General features: G+C 53.4%; 6 protein-coding genes across 6 annotated transcripts; 3 read left to right on the top strand and 3 right to left on the bottom strand.

The window, feature by feature from the left end:
• Positions 1-4: 4 nt before the first annotated feature.
• On the top strand, positions 5-3,555 carry COCSUDRAFT_12893 (O-acetyltransferase-related protein; the record flags this gene model as incomplete). The annotated part of the gene is made up of 9 exons (XM_005650327.1): positions 5-60; positions 192-264; positions 538-672; positions 911-1,050; positions 1,255-1,431; positions 1,610-1,740; positions 2,095-2,244; positions 2,581-2,892; positions 3,323-3,555. Coding segments are annotated over 9 exons (1,407 nt in total), but the record flags the coding sequence as incomplete, so codon positions are not given.
• A 1,369-nt stretch (positions 3,556-4,924) lies between these two features.
• Positions 4,925-8,562, bottom strand: COCSUDRAFT_35421 (peptidase A22B, signal peptide peptidase; the record flags this gene model as incomplete). Its single annotated transcript, XM_005650326.1, has 10 exons — positions 4,925-5,137; positions 5,419-5,598; positions 5,898-6,031; positions 6,347-6,563; positions 6,815-7,033; positions 7,213-7,330; positions 7,467-7,510; positions 7,630-7,743; positions 7,939-8,038; positions 8,519-8,562. 10 exons carry the CDS (start codon positions 8,560-8,562, stop codon positions 4,925-4,927), a joined length of 1,383 nt encoding a protein of 460 aa, XP_005650383.1.
• Positions 8,563-9,046: 484 nt separating this feature from the next.
• Positions 9,047-16,547, top strand: COCSUDRAFT_60847 (protein serine/threonine phosphatase 2C; the record flags this gene model as incomplete). The annotated part of the gene is made up of 15 exons (XM_005650325.1): positions 9,047-9,131; positions 9,892-9,999; positions 10,105-10,197; positions 10,556-10,802; positions 11,029-11,139; positions 11,271-11,430; positions 11,757-11,828; positions 12,776-12,909; positions 13,297-13,585; positions 13,839-14,156; positions 14,539-14,755; positions 15,057-15,280; positions 15,624-15,827; positions 16,067-16,267; positions 16,470-16,547. The coding sequence occupies 15 exons, from the start codon at positions 9,047-9,049 to the stop codon at positions 16,545-16,547; spliced, it is 2,541 nt and encodes an 846-aa protein (XP_005650382.1).
• Positions 16,548-17,353: 806 nt separating this feature from the next.
• Positions 17,354-18,874, bottom strand: COCSUDRAFT_60846 (hypothetical protein; the record flags this gene model as incomplete). Its single annotated transcript, XM_005650324.1, has 4 exons — positions 17,354-17,459; positions 17,941-18,119; positions 18,445-18,631; positions 18,813-18,874. The coding sequence occupies 4 exons, from the start codon at positions 18,872-18,874 to the stop codon at positions 17,354-17,356; spliced, it is 534 nt and encodes a 177-aa protein (XP_005650381.1).
• A 1,213-nt stretch (positions 18,875-20,087) lies between these two features.
• Positions 20,088-24,213, top strand: COCSUDRAFT_64856 (GTP-binding protein TypA; the record flags this gene model as incomplete). The annotated part of the gene is made up of 10 exons (XM_005650323.1): positions 20,088-20,272; positions 20,382-20,508; positions 20,635-20,763; positions 20,957-21,194; positions 21,539-21,734; positions 21,982-22,172; positions 22,420-22,559; positions 22,894-23,116; positions 23,488-23,672; positions 24,058-24,213. 10 exons carry the CDS (start codon positions 20,088-20,090, stop codon positions 24,211-24,213), a joined length of 1,770 nt encoding a protein of 589 aa, XP_005650380.1.
• A 381-nt stretch (positions 24,214-24,594) lies between these two features.
• COCSUDRAFT_32393 (FKBP-type peptidyl-prolyl cis-trans isomerase) lies at positions 24,595-26,030 on the bottom strand. The gene is made up of 6 exons (XM_005650322.1): positions 25,947-26,030; positions 25,719-25,772; positions 25,470-25,495; positions 25,267-25,347; positions 25,040-25,144; positions 24,595-24,824 (listed from the first exon to the last, which is right to left on the bottom strand). Coding segments are annotated over exons 1-6 (324 nt in total). The 5' UTR covers positions 25,948-26,030; the 3' UTR covers positions 24,595-24,767.
• Between the last annotated feature and the right edge of the window lie 1,868 nt (positions 26,031-27,898).

Genomic DNA, 27,898 nt, shown 5'->3' with positions numbered 1-27,898 from the left:
CAGGTGCCTCATGCTGAAGCAGAAAGCGCTGTTGGACTCTCGTCTGTACCTGAGAGCAGCGTGAGTTCCTGTGACTGCTCGAGTTCCGTCATCTTGTACCTGCTGTCAGGGACCCTGTCATTGCAGTGTCACATTGGGAGCTGTGGGGTAGCATGCATGATTGGAAGTTGATGAGCAAGGTATTTGCGCAGGGTTGAGTTTGGGTCCATCATGCTCTGGTTCTACCTCGTGGACCGGACGACCTTTTTCACATATGGAACAAAGGTGACGCTCTTCCCTACCTCCCTCCCTGCCTGGCGTGCCTAGCCCTTCTCACAAATCCCACTGCATGAAAGTCAAAATACAGATCTGCCTCGTAGTTCTGGCGGCAGGCTTCCCTGTTGCCTTCTTCTTTCCTGCTGCCATTCCCTGTTCCGTTCCCCTGTGAACAACACTGCAGCACTGCCAACTTTGGCGGCTTCTGGGATGTGGTGCTGCAGAGGGAATATCTGGTGGTCCCTCCCTTTCCTGACTGGGTGGTGTGTCCCCCCTGCACAGAGCTACAGCCGGGACGTGCTGACCTTCATCTTTGTGACGCTGACGGCTGTGGCTGCGTGGAAGTCCATGCGCAAGTACAAGGCGCCAGACATGCTCAACCGGTGGCAAACAGAAGAGTGGAAGGGCTGGATGCAGGTGGGCATACCCTCACATAAGGGTACTGCCAGCAGAAACATAGATTTTGCATTGCCATCGATAAAATCTCCTTGCCACAAGGGATCACAAATTGGCTGGATCGGCCATGAGGAATCAATTTGCAGCCTGATAGTGGATCGAGCTGCCTGCGTGTGTGTCCTTCGCATCTGGGTCTCAACGTACGTATCTGCATGCTAGAGGGCTCGCTCTTAAGACATGATGGCGACGTCGCGCGCAGGTGCTGTTCCTGCTATACCACTACTTCAATGCGCGGGAGATCTACAATGCGATCCGCGTGTTCATTGCCGGATATGTGTGGATGACCGGCTACGGCAACTTCATGTACTACTACCACTACAAGGACTTCTGCCTTGGCCGGTGCGCAACTTTCTTCTGCGCCTATGCTGTGCTTGAGCGTTCTCATAATCTGTTCTTGTCCAAACCCTCTACTGCGCAAGTAGAGTGGGATCATCGTCATTTGCCCAATGTGCACATGCTTTCCAGGAGGGTGAAAAAATGGGGACTCCTTCCCACCTCGCGTTAAAAAGGATCTGAAGTCTTGGGGGCTCTGTGCACGTGCAGTTTCATGCAGATGATGTGGCGGCTGAATTTCCTGGTGACCGTGGTGTGCATCGTGCTGCGCAACAGCTACATGCTGTACTACATCTGCCCCATGCACACCATCTTCACCATCTTCGTCTACGCCACCCTCGGCCTGGGCCAGAAGTACAACGCCACCAACACCGGCATCCTCGTCAAGTGAGGCCCCCTCCCATCCTTGTCCTTCAATCACTAGACGCCCTCTCTCCCGCTGCCTGTACCCAGCTTGTATGCATGCATGGTTTGCCGCCAAATGCATTCGCTACCGTGCAAGTGATGAGGGTGAAGACTGCATGCCTGTTACAAATATGTGAATGGTGCTGGGTGCGATGTGCAGGATTGGGCTGTGCGTGCTGCTGATCTACGTGTGCTGGGACATCAAGGCGGTCTTCTACGCTATCTGGAGCCCCTTCATGTTCCTGGTCGGCTACAATGACCCCCGCAAGCCCACCGATGACCTCCTGCACGGTCAGCGCCCCTCCGCCCAACCCCTCTTTGCTGCCTTAAGAGTGACATTAACTAATGTACGTGCACTGTAATCAGCATCCTCCTCATGCCCGGGCTGCCTCATTTGCTGTTCAACTGGATTGTTGCATGACAAACCCCTGCAGCCTGCTGTTGTTCTGTTTGTTTCTTTTTCACTCTCCAGCGGCGCACCACCACAAAATCTGTTTTGCTTGTGAAGCTTCCCTGCATCTTATTATGACGCTTGCAACTCCGCAAGACAGGTCGGTGTGCTGCACCACTTCCTGTGACTTGCAAGCGCCGTTGCTGTGCACCCCATGTGCGGGGTTTGAAGTGGGCGGTATTACGTGTGCGCAGAGTGGCACTTCCGCTCGTCGCTGGACCGGTATGTGTGGATCCACGGCATGCTTTGCGCCTTCCTCAAGCCCTGGGCCGAGGGCTTCCTGCAGCGCGTGGACAGCCTTGCCTTCCGCGCCCGCGTCGCCGCCCGCACTGCCGTCATCGGATGTGCGCTCCCCAGGCCTCTTTGATGTTCGGCAGGCTTTGCATTTTAAACACTGCTCCATATTGCCCTGCCTACAGCGGCCTGGAGAATTAATTGCAAGCCAGCTAGGCTCTTCACCAGAATGCCTTAGATTGTGATGCATTGCGGGCAATGGATCTTGCATTTGCTTTACGTTGCATCATGATCGGCCCCATTAACCCGGGTTTTGACAGGGAGCCCTGAATCCACCATTGATTCAAAGTCCCCTGTTCTCAATCAGCTCCAAAGGTGGTGATTACAACAAATGAAGGGGCAATTGTGGAGGACAGATCGTGAAGGCGGGGTGTGGGTGGGTGCAGGCACCCTGGTGGTGCTGGCGTTGTGGTACGAGCATGTGTACAAGCTGCCAAAAGTGGAGTACAACAAGCTGCACCCCTACACTTCCTGGATCCCCATCTCGGTCTGGATCGTGCTGCGCAACATGACCCCCGCGCTGCGCACGTACTCCATGGGCATCTACGGCTGGCTGGGCACCATCACGCTGGAGACCTACATCTCCCAGTTCCACACCTGGCTCACCACGGGCATCCCCGATGGCCAGCCCAAGATGCTGCTCTCCTTCCTGCCCCCCGAGGACTACCCCCTCATCAACTTCGCCCTCGCCACCGCCGGTGAGGCTCCAACCCTTTTACCCTCTTGTATAAAATTGTCTGTCGGTCAACTTGAATAGTCCCATGTCCCTCTTGACCTGATTGCTGCAATAAACATCGAGGCCTCTGCACCGTGGCATCCAGATAAGACCCCATGGCATGCCATGGAGTGAGACTCATCGGGTACACCCTGCCCTATGTTCCTATTCACTCTTGTGCATTTGCACGTTCTTATGTCCCGTGTTCATTATTCGCGTGCTGCCGGTGAAGCATCAGAGCAGCTTTTGTGTCGCCACTTGTGCGCTGCAAAGCACGCGGCGGCTGTCACTTTTGGCGAAGGTTGCCAAGGGAAGCACGCTGCATGTCTATTGCTGCGGCCGTGGCCACCCTACACCTTCATGCACATCTACTGCTGTGGTGCTGAGCGGATGTGGTGTGGTGTGTTGCGCAGTGTACGTACTGGTGTCGCACCGCCTGTTCACGCTGACAGGGACGCTCAAGACGGCCGTGGTGCCCAACAAGGCCGGCCGCGAGCTTGTGCGTAATGTCATTCTCATCGCCGTCTGCGGCTCCTTCCTGTGGCTCCTCTCGCTGGTCATCATCGGCGCGGGCGGCTGGGGCGCCGGCCCCGCCGTCGCCTCGAGCACCCTTCTCGATGCGTCATCCACCCGGCAGCTCTTGTGAGGGGGGCGCTGCCTGCCCTTGAGACCCTTTTTCAGAGCACGGCTGAGGGGCCTCTGCCGCCTAAGCGCTGGTTGCTGCATTGTATTCCAGCAGCAGAGGGCTGCGTTGAACAATTGCAGGGTGGCTGCTGGCGGCTTCCGGCAAGTTGGGTTGCGGAGGCACAGGTCTCTGTGCCTCACTCCCCTGAGCAGATGTGGTGAGGCAAAGGGGATGTGGCCCAGCGGGTTGCAATATTGCAGGGCGTGTTGCAAGGATCCTGCTTCATAAAGGGATTTCCGCCCTGACCTTGATTCGTTGGGAACTTCCTGTTGAAGAAGTTGGTGCAATAAGGTCAATGTATGAAGGAGGGAGTTGATTGTCTTGTAGAATTACCGGGAACAATGAATGTCCTGGTTGATAAATTTGGTCAGCAGTGCGGCGCATGCTGCAGATCATGCTATTCGGCTCTGTTGCAAGCGTTCAGAAGCATCTGTTGAGTAGGAAAATCTGCTGCCACCGGGATTGCTTTTGCCCATATAGACGATATAGATCAGCCAAGGTGCCAGCAATTTTCCTAGAGGTGGGGCATGCCTGGAGTGATAGCACTACCATGAATTCAGGGGAAGTTGTTATTCCTGGTTATGTCCCAGAGACATGGGTCTCATTCCTCTTACTTCTGGCAGCTTGCAATTAGTTGGAGACTGTGCATTGGCATTTGGTCTGTGGATTAATATTGACCGTTGTCTGGGATCCTCATTTGTTTGGATGCCGAAGATCAGACTACCGGAACATGATTGAATCTTGATTTCAGATCTGTGCAACCGGCAAGGGGCTTGCTTCCTTGGATAAGGACGTGAATATGTAATATCAGGGTTGGCTGGGATCCGTACGATTGCTCCTGGTTTGGGCGCATGCCTTAATTGATTCCCCATTGCACCGCTCTACCATGGCAGCGTGTTGATGTCAACCATGAGATGCATATGGCGCAGCAGAAAGTTCACCAAGTGCTTCCAGCAGCACGCAGAATTGTGGCATGCAAAACAAAGCACACTCACCTGTCTCATCATGGACAACACACCCCTCAGTCTCACGCGTTTCTCCTCGTGAGCCTCAACTGAGTTCAAGAGTGCATAACGTGGTACACCATACTGATACAACATTGTACAAGAGATCTGCAACTCCCTCGCAACGCACAGCAGTCTTCTCAACAAATTGTCACAGATTCTCCCTTTCACACTCAAAGCAACTCACGGGAGCATAAGCAAGCAATAGCAAGGATGCTTCCGTTCACGGGGGACAAATAATGCCTCAAAAAGGAGCACCTCTTCCCGAACGGGAAGTACTTCCCGTTTCGTGAGTATCTCTTCTCGCTGCTTGTACACTTTCCAGCTCACTCCTTGGCATTCTGCCGGGCCAGAGCCTTCTCAACTGCGGGCGAAGGGCTGTCGACAAAGCTAATGACGCGCATGAGCTCGCCGCGGAACGCTCCCACCACCACGATGGCGCTCAGAGTGGCAGGCACCAGGTACAGCAGCGCGGGCTGCCCAAGGTGAGTCACAGCGTTCACCCCAAACGCAATGCCCAGCCCACCCACATACGCGAGCTGCATGTACCCCCAGCAATTCAGCGCCCACCTCGCTGCTCAGAGTCCCGTGGAAAGCACACATAAAAAGTACCTTGGTATGTGACAGGCAATCACTGCTGGCCCTGCAGAAAGGATCTTTTGGAACCGAGATGCAATGGTACAGGCGCTGGCAGAAGGTAGAAGTTAATTTGTTGGGCACACACCAGCATCCGTGTGTCCCCGGCCAGGAGGGAGGCATGCCATTTGGGAGTGATGCTGCAAGGGAGCTTTTTGTAATAAGAGGGAGGAAGGGTACATACCATTGTGGGCACAAAGTAGGTGCGCTGGTGCAGCACGGCATCGGAGACGGCAAAGGGGGACGCAGAGGCGCCGCCCTGCGTGCTGACGCGGTGCGCCAGCTCAGCGTCCGCCACCTCATCAAAGGCGGCCTCCGCCGCATCCGCCGCCGCATGCGCGATCTCCCTGTCAGTCGCACCAGCCTGTGGACAGACACAACCTCCGACTGGAAATATCTGAACGGATTTTTTTTCAGTGTCCAAAATTCATCGGATCTGACATGTCTCACGCCGTGCCAGCGAAAAGGCGAGACTTCTTTACTTTGTGCACAGGTAAAGTACTTAATGGGCACAGGTCTTGCAGCAAGTTTTGGACGCAGAAGTGCTTCCGTGCTGATGCAGCCCGGGCATAGTTTGATGTTGTATCATGCGACTAAGAACTTTTACTGTTCATGGCCCAATTAGAGCTGCAGTATTCTGGCGGATGATGCAAGGGGGGGCACCTGCATGGAGGCGAGGGAGTCCTTGAGGGCGTCGGCAGCCGCCAGCGCCCGCGCGCGCATGTCCGTTGCCCGGGAGGCGTCGTATCTCAGCGCCAGGCACGCCAGCAGACCCGGCACCGCCACATCCCCCAGCCCTGCACATGCATGACGACTCAAAAAATTGCTGGCTCTTGCCGACATCTATTCTGAGCATTCTGACTCACAAGCATCTTGCATTGCGAGAATAACATGACAGCAGTCTTCGCTTCATTTTCAGGCAGGACTGCAAGGAGACAATTGCAAGGACTCATGCTCCCGGGCCGGCGGCGGCTTATCATGCATGCATTCAACGTGAAGCGCTAGGTTGCCTTTCTCCCTAAATGGCACTTTGCACTGCCCTGCACGTCCTGGAAACATGAAAACATATTCCGAAACAGAAGAATTTGAGAGATGGGGGCATGGGAGCGCACCCAGGAGCGAGAAGGGGAAGGCGGAGCCCTCGCCTAGGGAGCCGCTGAAGCGCGGGAAGAGCAGGCGAGTGGGGCCGGTCAGGATGTCCGAGGTGGCGACTGCCAGCATGACATTGTCACCGATGACCTTGGGCGATCCAAACACCCAAAAGATGTCGTACATCGCCAGTCCCACCAGCATCACCGCCGCCGCCTTGAAGCTCTTCAGGCCCAGCAGCTGCGCATGTGCAAGAGCCGCATCAGGCGTCATCGCACCCCAAGACAGAGGGTGCATATTTATCTCGGACAGATGAGCACTCAATGAACATATCATGATCACTCCGAGGACCTCAACCAGCCCTCCGCTCCATGGTTCACAAGACTGGCAGAGGCCTCCAACGATGCTGTCAAGAGATCTGTCGACATGCGTACCAATTACATTAAGCGCAAGCGTGCAAAAAGCATGCATGGCGGCCATAGGGTGCCTGCCTGCAGAATATCGGTGGCGATGAGGCAGGCGATGAGGTTATTGAGGGTGAAGCTGGAGTGGTTGCAGGTCAGGTCCACCGTGGCCACTCCCAGGCCCAGCAGCACAGCCGCTATGTCCGAGGGCGCGATGGAAGTCTCTCGTATAGAGTTCCCATCGTCATCTAGCAACCAGCCTTCTGGGAATGTCAGGGGAATGGTGCACTCGCCTAGCTCCCCTGCCTGCATGCATGCACCCGCAGACTCTGCACCATCTCTGCATATGGGAATTTGACGTACAGGTACATCTTCCCCAGCGGTCTCTTGAAGCATGGTGGCTACACTACTTCCTGCTGACAATCAGCTCAATTTAGAATTGGCGGTATATGGTGAGGGGACAGGGAGAGGGAGGAGGGAATCACCGCTCTGCGGAGAGGAGGTGCAACGTTGCCCACAATCGCTATGGATCCAATGAGCCAGAAGTATATGTTCAGGAAGCGCTGGAGGGAGAGGTCTGGAAAGAATTTTATAAGAAGATACCTGTCGCCAACATAGCTGGTCTTCACCCGACAATAATGCTCAGATGCACAAGCTGCATTACTGTGCCATTGCATGTCATGCCATAGCCTCATGAGCATGCATGCAAGTTTGACCATTGGAGGATGGAAAGACTGACCCGCCAAACAGAGCTACAGAAGCTGCTACAGGCGCAAGGGCTCCCTGCAAGGCAAGCAAGCAATATGACTTTGAGCAAAATTCTTTGCCACGCGCTGACTGGCATGTATGCGATATGTTGAGATCACAAGAAACCATGGACAACCCAGCGATGGCTGATGCACCTCTCGCAGGGTTATCTGCTGCCTGATTTTATTTGTCAGCCCTCTGTGTGCCCCAATGTATATCGTTATCGTAGCAAGGCCTACAAAGTATGGCAGATCTGCAAATCTCACATCCTGCAGAAGCACAGACTCATGGTGAGAAAGCCAGAACTGGCAAATTGGCAATTTGCAGCTGCATTTCTGAGCAGTGGTCCAGATGGCTTCCTCTGCTCTCAGAGTCCTGAACATACTGTGTTTTATTGCTTCTATTCCCGTGCCAAGACCCGCGACTTCATCGGTGTCATTCCATTAGTGGCAAGTGCCTCTCACCCGTACGAAGGGGAGCTCCCCGGCAAGAAGGAAGCCAAAGAATATGAGGTACGTCCGCAGCGCATCCTCTGACTCTGTCCACTGCCATGCCCTCTCACTCCTGCATGCATTCAATAATGCATGCTCTCCATTTGCTAGACATCTATGTCTACTGCTGGCACCAGTATCACGTTGAGATTCCCTCCTTCACTCTTAAGCGAGCATGACTCACTCTGCTCTGATAGCGGAGGGCGCTGCTCCATTCTCCGCAGAGCCTGAAGACCCCTTGCTGGGATCTGGCTGTCCTTCATGCAGGCTCTGATCCGCCAACTCCTCTTGCCGATTGTCGTTCTTTATGGCATGGCATCTGAATGCTTGTAATCTGCAGACAAGGAGAAATGGTGTTCAAGGGCGCATATTTGTATATTTGGGTATTGGAAGCATGCATGCATACAAGACAGCATCAGCATTACTTTTATTATGTAAAGGCACACAATTTGGATGCATGCGGGATCAGGCAAGAGGGAGCAGACTGCTGAAGCCAGCACACCTTGATCTGTGAGCCGATCCTTGGAGTCTGCCTTTCAAGTCAATTCTACACCTCTGGTCCGCAACGGTGATGTATTTTGGGTGCGATGTATTCATAGTATGTTTTGCTCTATTGGTGTGGAGAGACACGGTGGGAGGAGTGCACCATCTAGATATAATCATTGTGAACTGGCCCTATCCAAAAATCGTGATCAAATCGACAATTCGCAGTAAAGCAACAGACTTAAGACGGTACAGAATTTGTCTAGATCTGTGCACGTCAAGTAGCAATTTAATTCAGAAACAGCAAAGATTTCGATTTCCGAACATCCACATAGGAACGCCGCTGGTGGGTTGCATGGGAAAGCTTGCCAATTTGGTCCCTTGGACAACAGACTTGTCCAAGAAATGGACTCATCCATACATTTCTAGCCAGAGCAACATCGACCTAACATCAAAAATCTAGAGGACTTTCATGAGGCTTATTACACAGTATCAGGCTGCCAATGGATAGCTGAGGCGGAGGGCGCACCGGGGAAAATCTGCTTGCCACCTGTCTGCATAAAGTAGGGCAAAGACTGGACGTTGACTTGTGAGGGCAATGGGATGTGCGGCAAGCTCTGTTGTGCAGACAGCGCGGTTTTACGACGCTTGGCCGCCGAAAGTCAAGGAGCAGAGAGTCGAAGGTGAGTCATGGCCTGTCCCCTTTGTTCCCAGCATATAAGAAGAGTCTTCTCATGTGCTCTCCACACTAAACAAAACACAATGAATAGCTACTTGAGAGGAATGCGGCCCTGAGCTAAGTGAAATTGGGCGCCACTTTGTGCGCGCATTTCAAGCATCATACTCAGCACGCTGTTTGATAATGTGGAGTACTGGAACAGGAAAGAAAAAATGGTTCTCTCACATGCCGTACGATGCAGACGACGACTTCATAAATGATTGCATGGTGAGCTAATGCCCCTTTATATGTTTCTGTCGATGGCAAACCCCTGTAAAGATGTGTTGCATTTCTAAATGCCAATCTAAATTCTGAGCAATTTTTGATGCTGTCTTAACAATGCATCCGCTTATGCACTGCTAGGAGGAGCACCGTGCTCTGACGCATCTGCATGCCAGCAGCAGTGCGGCATACGAAGGCCAAAAAACAGCACACCATCGCAAGCAGGTACTGAAGCGAGGAAGCTGATTCGCGCTGCTGTGATGAAGGCACTCGAAAACATGTCGATGCATCTTCTTCTTTGTCCCATTGGGGATGTTTTTGACCAAGCTTTTGTGCAAACACCAGTAAATCTTATTATATACAATCAGCGCTTGCAAGTCCTGAAGGCTTGTGCCAGGTTGTTACAGGCATACATGGATACACCAATCCGTTGAAGACATCATCTTCTTTGTTACAGGGGTCTGGGAGTGTGCAGTGCTCCTCAGCATGGTTGTCAAGGGCAGGGGAGGACTGGGGCGTGCAGAAAGTGAACCAGGACTCAGCACTTGCAGTGGGCAGCTACAGCATTGGCGATGCCCTCTTTGGCGTATTTGATGGACATGGGCCACATGGTGATCACTCTTAAGCTTGCTCAAGAACTCCGCTGACATCTTGACAACGATGACAAAGAGCCCTAAGCCCAGTGAGCAATCTGACAGCTTGTCTTTCTCCTGCAGGCCACTTTGTGAGTCAGCACATCAGGAATCACATGCCTGACATGCTCAGGAGACACCTCAAAGCGAAAGATCCGCAACAGGCGCTCATAGCAGGTGTGATAAGTCAGCCCTTCGTTCCAATGCATTGGAACACCCTCTTGACAGCGCTGCTGCTACTTGGCTGCATGGCTTACTGCCCAGATTATGACACAAAACACGATCTTGTGTCGCCCTGTGACTTTCCACGCTGATAGACATTCTCTATCCGCTCCTGACATATTCTATCAGCTCTGTAATATTGTAGGCCAAATTTTGCCATGCGCACTGCGCATCCCAATGCTGACATTCTCCATGCGCGTCTCTAACGCAGTCTTCCAGGACCTGCCACTACTGCTATAGACTTTTATGTAGCTGATATAGGAGCAGCTCGTATTTTGCATTGTGAGAGTCTTCATGTGCATGTGTGGCGCAGCCTTCGAGGAGATGCAGCAGTCGCTGGAGCGCACCACCTTCAACACAGAGGTGAGCGGATCCACGTGCCTGGTGGCGCATCTGGCCGGGCCGCAGCTGGCGGTCGGCTGGGCCGGGGACTCGCGCGCGGTGCTCGGCCGACAGCAGCCGGACGGCAGCTGCCTCGCGGTGCCGCTCACGCAGGACCATAAGCCCTCAGACGAGCGCGAGCGCGCGCGCATCCTGGCCATGAATGGCCGCGTGGAAAGGTGCAGTTTTGCTCTCAACTTCTCTGCCGGGCTTTGCAAGGGTACATGCACTCGTCTGTATCGACGACCTAGCAGAAGGCTACGCACACGAGGCATGGACCAAGGAGAGAACAAATGTGTCATGGCGTTTGCATGTCTCAATTTCCAATAGTGCAGATTCTGGTGTGGGGTCGTGGTTAATGGTGGGCTAGGAACAGCGATGAGGACAACAGTGTTGCTGCTGCAGGATACAGATAGACACAGGAGAGGAGGTGGGGCCGCAGAGAGTGTGGCTCCCTGATGCGTGGGTACCTGGCCTGGCCATGAGCCGCGCTCTGGGAGATGGCATGGCCAGGAGGTGAACCCCAATGCTGCCGGGGCATGATCCCATACAGTTTGCACCTGCCCTGTGACAGTAACCCATCACTCCAAGAATCTGGATTTCTTTCTGTCTGCATGTAAGCAGAGACATTGCTTCTGGCTGTGCAGGGTTGGTGTGATTTCCAAGCCAGATGTGTGCTTGGTTGACTTGGAAGAGGACGACCACTTCCTTATACTCGCCTCTGACGGCGTGTGGGAGTTCATGGACAATCAGGAGGCGGTCGATATCGTCAGTGCTTGCTCAGACGACGAGGTTGCCTGCTCAAAGGTGCCTCACAACCCAGCAGTGCTCAGCACGCATCCCATGACATTTTAGAGTCTGTCCAGCTTTGCCCACCCGTTACTGAGCAGGTCTCATCCAGGGATGTGAACAGCAATGGGTGTGTCCGTATTCATCCCAATTGATGCAATGCTACCAATATATTGTACTTTAAATGTCTGTCGAGAAAAGCAAGCAGAAGACTGTTAGCCCACACTGCATGCCCTACATTTGGCATCAAGTGGAAGAATATTTCTTCCCTGCATGTGACTCTTCTTGTGTGCCTGCAGTTTTGGAGATATCGCTGACTAGTTGCATGTATGGTGTCAATGCAGTTGGTGGCTGCGGCGTACAAGAAGTGGATGGAGCAGGAGAATGGCGGCGCAGATGACATCACAGCGGTCATTGTGCGGTTCCGGCTGCGGCGCTCTGCAGACCCCAAGCTCAGTCCTCCAATGCACAGGAGCAGCTGATCAGTGGACACTGTGTAGCTCATGAATAGACACTTTGCCACTTTCACCTGCAGATTGAGAGAGAAGAGGCAGCCATGACAGCATGCTCTCAGCAAGTCGCTATCGTAGACGTTCAGTTCTTCTCAGCATTTGATCATAGGGTAGGATGTCATGATCATAGAAACGTTTCAGAGCTGCTCTGAACAATCAATGTATGGTTGCAATTGCCAGGCTAAAAGCTGATACCCAGTGTGGGGCTTACATGCACTTAAATAGGCCTGTTCATGCACTTGCCAGATGATACTAGCATCATCTCTAGTACTATAGATACAATACTATTTTGAGCTCCTGAGCGCTTTCAAGGAAGTTCTGGACGTCTAGGATTTTATTTTAGGTAGCTTGTTCTAGTGCTAGTGTGCTGAATGCCTTGTAAAGTGTCATCTGCAATTTGAGAGTCTGAAAGCCAAGAGAGAATGGAGGTTTTTGCCATTCTGAGAGGAGGACACGATGGCTGCTTTGTGGTGCATTACCCTTGCATTCCCCTCACCCCGTCCAAGAAAAGGGATCCAGACGGCTCGGCCTGCCCCAAATATACGCGATCGCTCTGTCATCATCATAGCCTCGATGGTTGTTTTCTGAAAAACTACCAGTGAACACATTCTGTGCAAAGATCAAGGATCGGCAGGCATTTTGCGAGAACCAGCGCAAGTCGTGTGTACTAGCAGTACTGTTGCAGCCAAGCTCTCAGAAATTCTAATCGGCGGCCTTTAGTGTTTCTGAAAATATTGATCCAAATATATTGAAAGCAGCAAGCTATGGGGGCGTGCGTCAGCTCGCCCCAGCATACAGATTCCAACACAGCGAAGGCAGCGTCTTGCTGTACGAGCTGGCGCCATGAGCAGGAGGAGGTTTCGAATCAACTGAGCGCCGCTGTCGATAATAAGCACGGCTCAGGCATAGTTCTCAGTCTAGCAGGGGACTACAACTACTTGAATCCGAAGAACTGGACAGCAAACCTTGACGTCCCGGTCATAAAGTGCGCAATGGCCCTGTAGATCTTCAACAAGTGCTGCGTGCTTGCGAACCGAGCTGATTTGAGCACATGAGTCACATCAAAGGAAATTTATATTGACATCAATGGAGATGCGTTATGATGCGTGGCTGGTGTTGGGACTGGTCAAACTTTGGGACTTCTACTTGTCGTACTTTCGTTCCGCCTTCGCCGTCCGTGCGGAAAAAGCTAAAGCAATCTGTTGCTGACACTCCATTCCGTCCTCGTGATGCAGTTTCGGACAGAGTGCCTCGAACTAGGTCTCAAGCGCTCTTCCATCATAGACTCCCCTGCTAGAGAAAGTGCGATGGACACAGCTTGACACAAGCAGTGAACCAATATTTCAGGCTCTTATGACTCTTTGTATTGCAGGGCAAGGGCCACCGCGCTCGAGAAGGGTCTCAATGCCATATTGGAGCCGTTGCTAGGAGAGGTCGAGGACATCCTGACACATGGCCACAGCAGGGACCAGCACAGCAGTGGTCCCAAGGATGAGGAGGAGGAGGAGGAGCACGCAGATGCCATCAGCTGGCGCACAGCAAGCCTCACAGACCTACCAGATCTGGTCAGCATGGCGTGCAACAACTTGGCAGCCCGCGGCGAAGCACACAATATCGGCACACCGGCAACCATCAAAGAGGCCACCAGCGCCATGCTCCTGGTCCTGCACGCCATCTGCATCGCTGGCGAGAAGCTGGAGGCAAGCACACACACCCCAGCCCTCATTATCGCCACAGATGCATGAAGACCAAGGATCAGGCTCCATCTTTGCACTTCGGATGCAGGCCCCAGACTCACCTTTGCAGCTTCGAGCTTCATAGGCATGAACTGGTTCAGCAACTATTAGCTTTGACCTGGCCTGCGCTTTCTCGCCTTCAGAGAGCACGACTGAGCGGCATGTGTGGTGGCTGCAGCTGCCGGTGCCGGCAGCGCTACTGGAGATCTCCTCCATAAACCGGCTGGTGGACGTGGCGGCGCGCATAGTCTCCAAGCACGACAGCAACGCGAGCCAGCGGCAGGCGGCGGCCGAGTGGCGCGCATGGCTGTCGGCCAACATTGCGAGCGAGGCCCGGGATGAGGCGCACGCGCGCTGGCGGCAGTGGCAGCAGGCGCTGTGCGCGCTCGGCTTGGTGGAGGACCATTTGGCGGTGGCGCTCTCAGCGCGCTCCAAGGCCTTCAATGTGTTCATGGACACCGCCGCCCGCTACGGCAGCGGACGGCTCAGCCTCAGGGTGAGGCCCCAGCTTGCACACAGCCTGGCCTGAATGGCTATGCTCCTGTTTGTCACAACCACCACTGTGCTTGCTGTGCATGCAAGGACAGCGTGCCTGGGAGGATGCTGCGTATTGCTGCCATGCCTGAGAACAGGCAACAGCTGCAATAGGGCCCAGCTTGACCTACATGACATTCCAATGTCACAGTATCTGTCTCCAATACTGGTTCAGCGCCATCTGTGTAGCTCGCAACATCCAGCAGGCCAGCACCCTTGGCGTGTGCCATTCATGCGCCCGGGCTTCTAGCATCAGCACACAAAAGCCCGAACTGCAGCGGAATGACCGTTTAAGGTTTGCAGTCCATGAGGGCCTTCTTGAGCCGGGTTGGCTGTCCGCGCAGGTGCCGCGGGAGGCGTCATTCAGCGACAGCCTGCGGCAGGCGCAGGCGATGCGGCTGCTGGACCAGGTGGCGGGCGGCATGGTGATCTACCCCAGCTTCACCGATGCGCCCACCCCCCGGGCCGCATCGGCACCCGCCGAGACGGCCATGGGTGATGTCGCGCCGTGCAGGCGCCAGGAGTTCTTCGAGTATGCTGGCAGGCAGATGCTGCAGGGAGGTGCGCCTTCACAACCCTCCCTCAAATGCCATTGTTATCAATCTGCCTGTGCCAGCCACTGGCAGCAAAAAATCTTGTGCGTGTTGTCCCTGTGCTCCAGATCCGGAGCTTGCTATGTAAGCTGGTCCCACCTCTGTGTTGTACTGTGCTTGCTCTGAATGCAGTTGTCCTTGTCGCTTCTTCTATGATGCTGTTTGGTCTGCGAGAGTGTTGCAGCTGTGGCTGCTGTGCGGGTTGGTCATGACAGGTGGCAATCAAGCCAAAGTTTAGGGGAGCTCACCACTTTATTTGTGGGCTGCAGGTGCATCCACCAGCGGGAGCCAGGATGCGCAGCCCCTGTTTGTGCGCACGCGCAGCGGCGGCAACTTCTGGTTCAATACGGAGTTGAAGCAGAGCGAGGCGCACAAGGACGAGTACCGCTGGGCCGGCTGGCTGATGGGGCAGTGCTTTGCCAATCGCACCATGCTATGCATCCCCCTGCCGGAGCTGCTCTTTGTCAAGCTGCTCAAAGGATCCTCCTTCCAGGTATGTACCTGCAACAGAGGCCATATTTACTTGCATGCCAGCGCATCCAGACATGGACATGCATGGGCTGTTCATATGTCATTTGCAATCTGGGTTTGCTGCCACGTCAAAGAAGCTAAAACTAGGGGGATGGGTAGCAGTGATTCAAGCCAGAGCGGTGCCATACACTATAAGACCGAAGAATTGCAGGATGCATATGGCTGTCTGCACCTGCAAGGACTGTAGACACACGGCAATTAGAGTGAATAAAGTATCTCATAGTATGTTTGCGGAATTGTGAGGGCAGCTGGGTTGCCATGAAACACAAAGAGGTGCTAGATGCATGTTCTGTGTCAACCTGCAGGCGAGCATAGAGCTGCTGTCTGAGTTTGACGCTGAGCTGGCGGCGTCGGTGCGCGGCGTTGCCAACCTGCGCACAAAGGAGTACAAGCAGCAGCTGGCGGCGGAGGGCTACCCGGCCGACTTCACTCGCCGCTCCTACATGCGCTACCAGATCAAAAAGCTGCTCGTCACCGACGTCGACTGGCACTTCGAGGCCCTCTCCCAGGTTTTCTACTCCTGCTATTTATTCCCAGCAGGACCTTCTCATGAGCTGCAGCTGCATGGCCATCAGCATGAGTGCATGTGTACGTCCGAGATTGAGAAGAGAAATGTGAGGACAGCCCTCCCTGGCATGTCAATTTGCAGCGGCACAGCAATGGGGCTGGCAGCTGTGGCTGGCAGCAAAGGAACCCCAGAGTATGAAGGTTGCAGGGGGATAAGGGGTCAGAAGCCTTGGGTGCGCAGGGATTCTTTGCGGCGGTAGACAGGGAGACGCTCAAGTTCTGGCGCATCACACCGGCGGATTTGGCTGAGCTGGCAGCAGGGATGACAGAGTCCCGGCCGCACTGGGTGCCAAAGGCGCGCGCGGCCGACGCGCAGATCAAGCAGGAGGTGCAGGCGCACGTTGCCACCAGCGACGCACCCGTCGTCAACACCCTGTGGAAGGTGAGTCAAATATTAGGCGGCCCTCACCCTTGCAAAGCACCGGATCTCCAAGCTCCCAACACCCAGTAATTCTCATCAGTGACCATGAGTGGGGTAGGTATCTGCCACTGATGCACGTGCAGGGTGCATGAGGGGCATGATGCATTGTTCTCTGCCTGTCAATTAAATAACATGTCACTGAAGCGTTCGTTTGCATTTGCAGCACTCGCCGGGCACCCAGGTGAACATCACAGCGCAGGCAAGCTTGAAGAGCATCGCGCAGGCAGTCTTTGGCCATTGAGCAATCGCCAGAAACTTGCAGCTTTCTTTCTGGACAGGAGACCCTTCTGAACGTCCTCTGGGGGTAGATTATGATGTAACGTAAATCTGCACGAATTTTGCATATCTCTATAATCATTATTCTTTTGTGAGCATTGCCAACAAAACAGCCATGTTAGCATTTGCAAGGGGGGACGCCTTCAGGTCTGCAGCGATTGACAAACGAACGATGACTTTGACGTGGACAATAATGACTTTTGTTAATGACTTTCAGATGTACCAATAACTTCTCCAAATGAGGAAGGAGTAGGATAGCTACCCGTGTTTTGTTTGTAGACAAATATCATGAATGTCCGGACAGGATCCTGACATAGAAATTTTCTGAAGCTCAATTATCAGAGAGTAGATAGCAAATTACCTCACAATTATATCCCTGTAAAGGTAGTCTTCTGCACCAGATCTTTCAAAGTCGAGCTGATGTGATCAGCGCATTGCTAGACCTGTCTGGCACTGCCAAACATGAGAAAGATAAATGCGGGTGCAGACCTTATTGATTCAAATACCCCAAAGTTCCGCCTGCAGTCCAAACATGATCACCTTGCCCTGGTAATTCTTGGTTTGAAATCTTCTGTTATGCCTGCATATCTTTGTGTCTGAAGAAATTGTAAAAGCATTTACTCCCGCATTGTTTCAATCCCCACTAAGCTTACAAGCTTTGCGATATATGCAAATTAGAGCATTCTGTCTGAAAATCTGCAAGTTTCAGACAGAAGACAATATTAACTGTACAAAAACACTGTCACGAACCAGGTACCCCAAGGGCCCGTTTCAAATCCTCTTGCGCATTTCCTCAAAGTCTCGCTCTGTCAGCTCGTACGCCCAGTGCAACAGCGTTTGGCGCAGCACCGGGCTCACAGTGGCATCGTTGTAGTGCCTGCAACAACAGTCGGTCAACGCAATCTTTCTGGCCCATGCAGTTCTGCAGCGCACATTGCAATATATCCCTGGCACGTTGCTAGTGTTGGCATTAGAGGGGGTATAAATATCAGGAACTAGGTAGTGGGAGTCTAGATGTGGTGGTCAATTGCCTTCCAATGGACGCCGGTAATTGTGCCATGCAAGATCCAAGCTGGGTCCTGCTGAATGGCCGGCAATTCTTGGCAATGTTAAGTTATCCTCAGTAGTGTTTAAAAACAGGAGAGAATGCATACATGGAAGACAGTGCAAGCGCCACAGTAGGGGGAAAGGGCTGCCTCGCTGTGTGAACAGGAGTGCATCGACACTATACCTCACAGCCCAGGAGCACTAATCATCACATCAGCTGGACACGAGATGGTCCGTACCGAGCGCACTTGTTAGCAGCAAGCACTAATGATCACATCAGCTTGACACTAGATGGTCGGGACTAAGCGCACTTGTTAGCGGCAAGCACTCTGTTGACGAGAGCGCGCTTCCAGCGGCCCTTCTCGCCAGCTACCCCCCGCCACCTCTTGATTTGGCGCTCGTCATCGTCAGTTCTCCGCCCCATGTAGAAGCGGCAGTACCACTGGAACCAGCCCCGCGGATCCAGCTCTGGCTTTATCCACCCCTTCTCCTGCATTACCGGGTGGTTTTGAAATTGTATACGGGCCGAGCCTTCGACCGAGCTAGGCCTGTCTTCGTACAGCTGGTAAGTCCCATGCAATCGGATGCCCCACATAAGAGGTGAGACTGGCCTTGGCGTCCGCATACAGTATAGAGTAACCGCTGGCTTATAATAAGGTGGAGCATGTTGTTCAATATCACATTCGGCACACCAGGCATCATCATCATCATCATGTAGTCATCACGGCTGTGCTATCCTGAAACAACATGCAATAGCAAGAAAAGGACTGTCTGAAGCGGGCAAAGTCAAGCAGTTTGCTGGAGGAGCAATCTACCTCCCATGCTGCCTGGTTCTGTCCAGCATTGACCTTGTATTTGTTGAGCTCTGTTCTGTACTTCTGCCCTCTGTACGTGTCTGGATCCAGCCCCTCGAACCAGTCTGCTGGGAACTCATTGTGGTCAATGGCGACGCCCTTTGGGCTGATGATGCCTGCTCGCCCTCCCCTTGGATGGAAGTAGATTCTGCATCCAACCCCGGAGCAGCTTCATTCAGCATGAACAGGAACCATACAGCCTGGTAAATGTTGAAAATCGTCAATCAGGCAAGGGCTGCTGGGGTGGTGTACATGTGGACAGTACACAGCTCCACATGCAGAATGGGACTTCATTCAGGCCTTGGTGATCAGAACAGAAGGGATCTCACCCGCCAAATGATCCGGCCTGAATGACGTCCTTGGGTCGGAGGGTGGGGCGAAACTCAGGCATATCTGCGAAGATGAGGCGCCCCCTGGAGTCCCTCTTGTCAGGCGCACCCAATCGGACAGCAGACTCCACTACATTCTCTGTCTTTCCTTGTTTGGGGGTGTATTTAGGGCGTGCCTGCAGGACGGCAATCTATCCATATACTGCAAAGGTTGCGCAGATCAAGTTCCGAAAACAGTGAACAGGGTGGTCTTCAATGGCCCTGCACCTTTTGTGCAGGCTCTGTCGTTGCGTTGGACTCTGCCGCTCTAGCTTCGGTGATTGTCCTTCTAGGTCTTGTGCTTCTCCTGAAATAAGTGCAACTTAATTTGACTGGAAGAATTCCACGAGGTTCCTTGCAAACACCAGCTCATGAAGGTGCGGCAATCACATCCAGTCATCTCAAAGGTCACTGTTGGTGCCCAGAAATCTGACCGATGTCTGGAAGAAATCTACCTATGCAACCACAACAGCTAAATATGAAGATTTGCGCATGCTATATCCCACCTCGGTGCGGCATCTGCATCATCTGCAGGTCTCTTGGCCTTGGCCATCTCCCGAACACTGATGAACACTATCGATCCGACAGTCTTGAGTCTTCCTAGCCCTAACGGGTAACACAGGAGCTTACCATCCACTTTTGCTGTTGCAATTTGCATCTTAGGGCTCAACGGTCCACATGGATCCAGCTGGCGGTTCACGTGGCAGTCCACCTGGCACCCACTTGAATTCTGAACACCAGCAACACAGCCGTCAAGCCCAGCAAATTCTGCAACAGAGGTGCAGAATGAAAATTTACGTAGATAGCAAAGCCTTTTTAGTCCGTTCGAAGTGATGTTGAGGGGGCTTTTGAAGGGCTTCGAAGCTCAGGTACTCTCAAATGTCCGTAGTCAGCTACTGCATCCAGCTTCTCAGACAGCTTCAGGAGGAGTTCTGCATTCTATTGAACGGATTTTAGCCCCATCGCAGCAGTTAATAAGCTTGGCAAATTTCAGTACAGCCTCCTCTCCAGCTCCAGAATTGATCCGTGACTTTGCCATTATTGGTGGGTGAAGCTTCAGGCAGCTGTTAGTGAAGTATTTTTACCAGATTAATATGTGATTTGCAGATGCTACACTGAGATCCTTGGCTGCTTGTGCATCGTTTGCTCAATTCCCAGACCTATGTGGGAACCAGATCAAGTGATCCAGACAATTCTGAACTTGCAGCCCACGTGGATCATGGCAAGACGACGCTCATGGACAGGCTCCTGGCCCATTGCGGGCATTCCTCAGGCCAGGAGCGGTTCATGGACAGCAACGTAATGGAGAAAGAGCGCGGCATCACTATTAGCTCCAAGTACACCTCGCTGCAGTATGGGAAGTACACCCTGAATGCAGTGGACACTCCAGGTCACGCCGACTTTGGTGGCGAGGTGGAACGGTGTGTTCCTTGCGTAAAACCCAATCGAGACCATGCCTTTTGTCTTTCTGCATGCGATGTGCTCCCACTTCTACTAGACGTGCTGGACGAGACTGTTTGCTATGTGCAGGATCTTGGGGATGGTGGATGGAGCAGTGCTGCTGGTGGACGCAAACGAGGGCCCGCTGCAACAGACAAAATTCGTCGTGGAGAAGGCCCTCAAAGCCGGCATCCGCCCCTTAGTGGTGCTCAACAAGGTCAGTACACCCCGCAAATGTCCCGCTGTCTCTGCCACCCCATTTCAACTCAGTGTCCACTATGTAGGAAGCTTTCAAAAAGGACTGGCTGAAGTGTAATGCTCAATGCGTGCATGGCATGTGCAGGTGGACCGGTCAGGAGCCACCGAGCAACGGTGCGGTGAAGTGGAGAGCAATATCTTTGACCTGTTTGCCCAGATGGGCGCCACAGAGGAGCAGCTGGACTTTCAAGTGCTCTACGCCTCAGCACGAGAGGTGTGTCTTTACCTGCTCCCAGCAGTAGCTGCCACCTTATACGCATGTCATGGCTGCCTATACATGCAATTGTCAAGGTTTTGTGGAGAGCTGGCATTGGATGTCATAGCTGCCTACGCATGCAACCAATTCATATATTTGGGAGAGCAGCAATCATGGCTGCTTCAATGACATTTGGGGGATTTATCTGCAGGGCTGGGCAAGCACGAGCCTGCCAGAGCAAGGCATAAAGCCCGAGGGCGCGTCGGTGGCTCCCTTGCTGGATGCGATAGTGAAGCATGTGCCGCCGCCTGCCGGCGACCTGGGGGCACCCTTTGCCATGCTGGTGGCCATGGTTGAGCACGATGCCTTCCTAGGCCCCATCGCGACCGGGCGGGTCGCGGCCGGCACCGCTCGCGTGGGAGACCGCGTCCGCGTGCTGCACCACACCGGTGAGAAATTTCATGGAAACTCTCTCTCCCGGAGCCCCTCTCAGTTGAGAGTCTCTTTCAAAAGGCACTGAAGTTTCCACTGTCACTCTTACATCTCGTAATCCTTGGTCTGCAGCGTAAAGCACACGCCCAAATGATCAAGCCTGAAGAAGCTTCACACCTGAGAAGACTCGAATGGTGTTGACGCCATCAGGCATCTGGCCACTGCTCTCTCTTTGAACGAAGCAAATCACTACTCGTGGGAGTGATATACCAAGTGCCATTCAGCGCCTAGGTAAGCAAGTTATGGCAACTTTACATTCTCTTCGCGCCAATGCAAACGGGGTCGGTGCTGATGCGCGCAGGGAATCCTGGGGAGGAGGGGCGGCTGACGAAGATCTGGAAGCGGTCGGGACTGGGCCGCTTAGAGCTGGAGGCGGCCGGCGCGGGCGACATTGTGTCTGTCACCGGCGCCGGTACCGCGCGCATTGCTGACACCGTCGGCAGCCTCGACTTGGAAGAAGCCCTCGCTCCCGGCATCATTGAACCCCCCACCCTCAGGTGCGCCCACTCTGCCATCCACTGGACCCTGAGGACCAGCTCGAGTACAGGCACCGAAGGAATTGTATGCATGCAAAGAACGGCATCAGGTGGCAATCCTTGAAGGCTTAACAGCCTCACTGCACAACCAATGTTTGGCACGCGAGTGGGCCAGGTGAGAGAGATGTTGCGCAAAGGAGGCCGTCAGGGGGGGATCAATGGGAGTTTGGTTGGACTCAAGCGGTGACTGTATTCTGCTGTTGCGCAGCATGGTGTTCTCGCCAAACGACTCGCCGCTGGCGGGGAGGGAGGGAACGCACCTGACCGGCAGCAAGATTGGGGAGCGGCTGGCAGCCGAGGCGGCCACGAGCGTGTCGCTGCGCGTCGTCCCCGTCGACGGCGGCGGCGAGGCCTTTGAGGTGCAGGCGCGCGGCGAGCTGCAGCTCGGCCTCCTCATAGGTGAGGGCACTGCCATTAGCAACACCGCATTATCTTTGCAATCCACACAAGTTATGAAGAAAACAGTGCTTATCACGAACAGAGCAGACGCTGTCACAGCACGTTCAGCACGCTTGAAAAAATAACATAGATGGTGATCTTGGCAGCTGGTCTGGCATGGCGGCCAAGCTCACGCCTTGACATTTCTTCAGACTGGGAGTGCATCATGGGTCATCAGGTGCTGAGGGGGGGCATGATGCGTGCGCAGAGAACATGCGGCGGGAGGGCTTCGAGCTGTCGGTGTCGCCGCCGCGTGTTGTGTACCGGGAGGAGGGCGGCCACAAGCTGGAGCCGCTCGAGGAGGTCATCTGCGAGATCGAGGAAGAACAGGCCGGCAGCGTCATCGAGGCAAGCACATTTCCATTCTGCACCCGTCATCAATGCCCCACTGAGCAATATCTGCTGGAAGTGATGCAAATTTAAGAACATTTAGTGCGGCGTATTACAACTGAGTGGATATGTGCAGGCATGCTATTGTCCTACGTCTGTGGATGCAGTCGAGGATGCATGCCTTTTTCTTCCGTGCGCCCGGGTCTGAAGGCCTCTAAGTTTTGTGGGTGACGGAAGCACAGTCTCCTCGTTATGGCGCCTGGGCCTGAAGGCCAAAGTACTACGGGCTATATAAGAAAGCACAACTGTGCGGTCGAGGGCCTGAACGCAGCTTGTCGGTGTGTGCGCGCAGGCGCTGTCGCTGCGCAAGGCGGAGCTGGTGGAGATGGTGCCTCAGGCGGGCGGCAAGCAGCGGCTGGTCTTCGAGGCGCCCAGCCGCGGCCTCATCGGCTTCCGCTCGGCATTCGCGACGCTCACGCGCGGCACCGGCATCCTGCACCGCGCATTCGCCCGCTACGGCCGCTTCAAGGGGGCCCTTGACGGCGTCCGCAAGGGCGTTCTCATCTCCACCGCCGGTGCGCGGCTGCCCCACAAACCTGGGACGATATCACCCCTGAAGTACACCTTGAAAAAAACAGGAATAATGCTACCCAGTGCTGGCTCGCCGGCCTTGGGATGCACCGCAAGCCAAGCTTGTGCCCTCCTGAGGGGAATGTCATGCTTGCCGCTGCTCTGTGACCCACAAGCGCCTTCTGCAAGAGGGTGTCCTTGATGCACCAGGCAAATGTGCTGGTGTGGCGCGGTTGATCGGAAGCACAATTCAATCGTGGCATGCAAGTGCTGCTCTTCCTTCCTATACCCACCAACCTTGGTTTTGAAAGTCCTCAGACATTCTCTCATGACCTGCTTAATCCACTGGGACCTTACGATGAATGTGCCGGTGCAGACGGCAAGACGACGCTGCATGCGCTGGGCAGCTTGGAGGCGCGCGGTAGCCTGTTCGCGGGGGTAGGCACGGAGGTGTACGCGGGGATGATCATCGGGGAGTGCGCGCGCGACAACAACATGGAGGTCAATCCCGTGCGCGAGAAGAAGCTCACTAACGTCAGGGCCTCCGGCGCCGACGAAAAGGTGGCCCTCCCCTTCAAGCTTGGCTGTGTTGTATAGCTGTACTCAGACGGCTTCACCCAAAATTGTGGAGTTGCAGTGCAAGCTTGTCTGCCAAGCCTCTGGCAGATACTGGTACTGTACTTGGATCAGGCAGCTACTGCAAGCGTGAACTCTGTTTCTGCTCGGAGTGAAACATGCATTTGCCTGAAAGTGTCAGGGAGTGCTCGCTCTTTGCCTGATCTGTTCTTCATGGCTGATGTATCAGGGGCTGCATGGCAGATGTCGCATGCATAACTAGCCTGCAGACTAATGCATGCCCCGCTCACGCAGCTCCCCTGTGTGTAGGCCCCATTAGCTCCTGCTCTGGCAATCTTGTATTTTTAAGTAACGACTTATGTGCATGCAGACGTACCTGACTCCCCCGCGCGCAATGACTCTTGAGGATGCCATTGGGTATGTGGCGGGTGATGAGCTAATGGAGGTCACCCCCAAGAGCATCCGGCTGAGGAAGCGGATGCTGGACAGCAGCCAACGCAAGAGCCTCAAGCGCAAGACCGGATGAGTCCCTAATCAATGGCCATGCCCATGGGGGATCGGTGTGAGACCACTCGGTGCGCTCGTGAAAGTCTGCACTGCACTGCAGCCAGATGTACAGCCAGCGGAAGGTGGGTACAGCTAGGAGAGGAGGAAATCTGGAGAATTTGCTCTAATTTGTTGCTTTGTAGAGCTCTAGAGGTTTTGTCAGTGCTTCGGACTCAGGCTCATTGGCCAGTAGATGCAGGGCGCAGACGTGATGGCCGGATGTCACGAGTAGATTGAGCGCTCAATCTAGCTCGCTGATGGTGCTGCCGATAATGTTGTTGAAAATGTCACACTCTTCAGAAGCAGTTGCCTCTCTGGAACTTGTAAGCTTTTTCTGGATGACCACCTCAATGAATGTTTTGAGTCGCAATTAATTACAGGAGCAATTGATCCTTCCATCCCCACTGCAATCGTGATGGTCATGTACCTGCCATGATCAATGCATACATACATTTAAAAATGCCTTTGTAGGCTTGATGAGGGGTCAGGTTGTCACAGCAGACAATTTCAGAGCAACTGCGTAGTCTCTCATGCTCACTGGAAGCTCAACAACTCCACATCGAAGATGAGGGTGGCGTTGGGGGGAATGACCTACACAGCCACATTGAATGAGCCTTGGTCTACGCATGCGTGTGCCGTTATGAAAACCCAACAGAACAAAGTACATCAAGGCAATACGAGAGGGTAAAAAAGTTGCTTTGCTTTAAGACTGCATCCACAAAGCGACTACATGTCCCGACTCAGGAGCACTGATGATCACAAGTACTTCATCACTAGTGTAAGCTCTCCAGAAGTGTATGACTCACCCCAGCGGCTCCACGGGCGCCATAGCCGTAGTCAGGGGAGATGGTCAGCTTTGCCCTCTCACCCTTGGACAGCTGAGCGACACCCTCGTCCCAGCCCTTGATCACCTGATCAACACAAGACTGCCTTGTCATATCATACTGCAAACACTGAAACTATTTGAGGTGACCTGTGACAGCTGATTCGACCCACTCTCTGCAGTGATTAATGGTAATATTGGCGTGCGCACCTCGCCAGCTCCCAGCCTGAAGCTGAAGGGGCTGTTGCGGTCCCTGCTGCTGTCAAACTTCTTGCCATTGGTGAGGGTCCCCTGTGTAGTGCATCCAAACCCTTCAGAGTTCGCTCGAATACATCCTGGACATATTAGCAAAACGGGTTCTCCCTTCTTTTCAAATGCTTAGAATCCACAAAGGATCGGTTCAGCGACCTCACCGTGTAGTGGACGGTCACTGTCTGACCTGGGTGGCAGCAAGAGGAAGAGAGTCAGACACCGATTTTTTTTGAAAGGATAAAAAGAAGCGCCTTTTGTCAACAAGCTATGTCCTGCATCTCATGTGGCGCACAACACGCATCAAGCACAAGTCTTTGATCGGGATCCCGATACAGCACGTGCTGGGTATCTACTGCAGGAAATTTTCCGAACTCCGTGCAAACCCAGGTCACAAACAAAGCGATGCTCACCCTTTGAGGGCTTGGAGCCGTCGCCCTGCTTGATGGTGTCGATGTCGACTCCCACTGTTCGGGGACAAGACATCGGGTGTCACGACTTTCTTTAGTGAAAGCACAGATGCAAAAATCTGCATCTGCTCACAATTCAGGAGGTTTGCGAGGTCATAGTGCATCACAAGTGGCATACAATCATACATAGAGACTCATGATGCCTTCCAGAAGCCCAAAGGATTGACTCACTTCTGATGGTAGTGGTGGATATACGCCGCGCGGGGTGTGCTGACAAGCGTGCTTGCAACGGAACCGACCTAAACAAAGCTCGTTGCATTGGGAAGTCGCTTGAAATGCATCGAACAAGGTGCCGGCTGTCTGGCCTTTTACGATCCCATACACCCCTTCGGGATATTTATAGGTGCAGGGAGTTGATTTTGAGGGTCTGTCGTTTGAGGGAGATTTAGAATGGCAGGAGGAGATTCTTCTCTGACGTTCGCATATGAACACTTCGCAATGGCTGCCAGCATGCTGCGCATGCACGCGCTTGCAGTGTTGTCCATGCACTGCAGTGGCATGTGGCATGTGCGAACCACAAGCCTTCAGGCTGATTTCAATTCGAAGGGTAGGCTACTTCGTTGCCAGTGGCCAAGTTAATAGCTCATTAGCTTCAAAGAGCCGTTGCCGCTGCAGCAGCACAGCCCCCGTTGGGGTCCACTGGGTGGACATATCTGGCAGACTAAGCATTCCAATGCACGCAGAGGGTTCTATCCTAGGCTAGGCTGACTGCGGCTCCAATATAATCACCGGAGTGGGCCATGTAGTATAATTTGACCCTTCACAGGCAGCCTCAGTAAATTGCAAACAAGAGCACCAGGCTTCCAGTTGTATATTGGCCCGAAAGCATGTCCTGTTTCCTCCAGTGTGATCAATAAATGCCATGCATTAAGCACATCTCTCAAAGGCAACGACGCATGCCACACTCACCTCCAACACTCGCATCCCTCCCACAAACGTGCACAAAATGTGACATCACTTGAAACAAACAGAATGACGTGACACGAGACCGTAGACATCTCCAGGCCTGTAACCTAATGGTACACCCAATGGTACAACCATGATGTCCTCAAGAAAATGGATGCTGATCAGATCAGGGAAGCCAATTCCCCAATCTCATGCCAGGAACACGGCAATGCTGAGTAGAATGAGAGCGACGGTTGAGTAGCGGACTGCTGCAGACAGGAGTGCCCAAGAAACCACCACGATCCGCCACACTACATTGCCCACCGCCAGGCACAACAGCAACGCCAGTGCTATTGACAGCACGTTCTGAGCCACTGACTCTGCTGAGCTCTCATCCTGCAAAAGGCTGCATCTCTCAGACCTGCCAGAGTGTCAGCATGACAGGGATTGGGCAGCGATCTGATAAGGATGGTGAGAGGCATGGGGCCGCGCCGTACGCTGTACAAAATGCCGATCAGCTCGTCATCTGAGCACTCCCTAGTCTCCCAGTCATCGGTATCAGCCCCCCATGTCTCGTACATTGCATCCTGCATCAGGTGAATAGCGATCTCTGGTAGAAATGATTGCATGCCTTTCCATGTGATGACCTGGTTTGATCCCTGTATAAAGAGCATTGAAGCGCACTGCAAGGGAACAGTCAGCATGCCAGATTTGCTACCTGCAGGGGGTCATCCATTGCATTGCAAGAAAGCTGCCGATGAATATGCTGCTTTAAATGAATTTGTTTCTTCTCATGTTGTGCTCTGAAAGCTGAAGGCGTTGCACGTCTCCTTTGGGCAGGTCTGCTGCAACTGAATGACCCATGACTGCAACATGCCTCGCAGCTCAAGGTTTCACCCGGGCGCATTTTGTGCCGAACTTAAAGAAGCATATTGGACAAGTTCCAAAGTCCTGACTGTTGATAGAAAAGACACTCAGTTGGAAATGGATTTTGATGTCCGATAGATATTAGCGATATTGTCTATTTTTATCTTTACTACCTTCCCTAGGGATTCTGACGCTTTTCACTGCAGGAATTATCGAACGCAGGCACAAGAAAGGATGCAGAGCTGAGATCGAGCAGGACTGACTTCCTTTCATATATATTACGGCACGAGCTCGAGGTTTGGATCCGTAGGCATGGCTTCACCAATTCATCCCCTGTATGAACTCGATGAAATTGAACCCGGTACCTTCGA

Source organism: Coccomyxa subellipsoidea (genome assembly GCF_000258705.1).
Source record: "Coccomyxa subellipsoidea C-169, whole genome shotgun sequence".
Taxonomy (NCBI): Eukaryota; Viridiplantae; Chlorophyta; class Trebouxiophyceae; family Coccomyxaceae; genus Coccomyxa; species Coccomyxa subellipsoidea.
Note: the sequence above shows the minus strand (reverse complement) of the source record. Positions and strands in the feature narration are given on the sequence as shown.